General features: G+C 36.9%; 1 protein-coding gene across 1 annotated transcript; it reads right to left on the bottom strand.

Moving 5' to 3' along the window:
• Positions 1-846: 846 nt before the first annotated feature.
• Positions 847-1,098, bottom strand: LOC120177099 (protein RADIALIS-like 3). Its single transcript, XM_039183344.1, has one exon. The coding sequence runs from the start codon at positions 1,096-1,098 to the stop codon at positions 847-849; it is 252 nt and encodes an 83-aa protein (XP_039039275.1).
• Positions 1,099-1,833: the final 735 nt, after the last annotated feature.

Raw genomic sequence — 1,833 nt, 5'->3', positions numbered from 1 at the left:
TTTAGAAATATTAGCATTCCTTTACTTTTATTTCTTTTCTATATTCAGCCGTCTCTCTCGACCGATCTTCATTCCATGCCATCAATGGTACCTTTCTCACACAAGCGACCTAGAAGAGGGGTAGTCTTTTGTTTTTTTTAACATCCCACATGCAAATTGTTAGAACTGGTAATGTTTAGGACCATTCACAAGCTATCCAAAAGGGGTAAGATTAGGTCTCATATGGACTTTGTTTTGGCATAGAAGTAGGATAAGTAATTCCAATTACGAGTTCTGTCAGGAAACACACTGAAGATACTTGATATGAAGTTAGGCGAACATATTGGTTCCCAATGCTCAGTTGGAAATAGAAAAAACGAAAAATCGATGGATCACAGAAAAAAAAAGCCACTTGAAGAGTTCTTAAATCTTAACTTCTTATTCCCCACTTTTTCTGGATTATATTCTACGGACCCACGAGGTGTCGTTAGTTATCAACGTTTGAGGACTTTGGAAATGGCAGTGTATGATTTAAGAGTGTTTGCGGGTCTGCAGTGGAAATAGGATATACTTACTTGGTGAATATCCCAAGGCCACCTTAGATGATTCTCAAAATCACTTTTCTTTCAACACAAAATTATTAGGTTATTTATTACAAAATGAATATAAGCTGCATTGAATGTCAAATTCATGCTTATAACATGGATAAGTGTTAATAGATAACTTGCAAATATTGATAAGCGAATAGAGCTATAAATACTCATATAAAATGGATTTGGATCGGATGATTATCGGGTTTCGTATAAGTGGTACAGAGTAACTAACACGTTACCATTAGGATATGGTAAACTGATATAATTCTCTGCTTCAGTTGCTGCTCCCACTTGGATATGGATAAGGGTACCGGCCAGACTCGATGTCTTTGACATCCCTGACTAGGATCTCATAGTGCTGCTTGACTTCCTCAGCAGACTTTCCACCCACAGCCTTAGCAATATTAATCCAGCGGTCTGGAGTGTCCTGGTCATATTTAGCCAGAGCCTTCTCAAACATTTTGTTTTGCTTAGGTGTCCAGGAGGAGCTAGAGTTACGTGAGGAAGTGAGAGAATTGGATGTCATTTGAAAATCTTAATGCAACAACTGAAAACAAACAAGCTCTGGTGAATGGCAGGATGAAACTTAAAGAAATATCCCTGCGACTGAAATTTAGAGAGACAATGAATAAATTGAAACTTGCAATGATGATGCTAGGAAAAAGATGGGCCTTTTCTCTCAGAGGATTACTTCAAGGGAGGGTGTCTGAGAGATATCATGATAGAAGCTCCTTATAAACTGGAGGAAAAGCTTAGTGGGGTTGAGCAAGTTGGGTGAATATATCCTCCAAAAGGGCAGAGTATAATGTGACCCGTCCCCTTAAGAACCATAAAATGGAGCAGCGCAAGGAACAAGCAGTAAAAGAGAACCAGAATCAGAGGACACTTCTGTTTTTTTTAAACCAAATCGTATTCTTTGATTATATCAGGGGCAAGTGGGATTTGCATTGTTAGTACTAGTCAGTGAAAAAAAATCAGATGTAGATGCTATTAGTTGTACCAAATTCTCTGTTATGTTCTAATGATCAATCAAACAACAAACCATTGATTGCATTATTAACTAAAGTTAATGTAATCTATTTCATTTAGTACGGAAGGGATCATTGGTGATAATTACAACATGAGGTCAATAAGACTGTAGTGCTAGTAGCTTAGAGTTTTTCTTGAAAGGTGCAATAATTTACTTTGATATATATATCCTTTTTGAAAACAAATAAAAGTTTGTGTCTCAAGCACGTGAAGGATTTTCAAGTCTTAGTTG

Source organism: Hibiscus syriacus, unplaced genomic scaffold, assembly GCF_006381635.1.
Source record: "Hibiscus syriacus cultivar Baekdansim isolate YM2019G1 unplaced genomic scaffold, ASM638163v2 tig00112281_pilon, whole genome shotgun sequence".
Classification (NCBI taxonomy): domain Eukaryota; kingdom Viridiplantae; phylum Streptophyta; class Magnoliopsida; order Malvales; family Malvaceae; genus Hibiscus; species Hibiscus syriacus.
This window is presented reverse-complemented; position numbering and strand designations above follow the sequence as displayed.

Bases quoted from the DNA above. Each gene is read 5' to 3' on its own strand.
- LOC120177099 (XM_039183344.1), bottom strand. From the start codon at position 1,098: ATGACATCCAATTCTCTCACTTCCTCACGTAACTCTAGCTCCTCCTGG.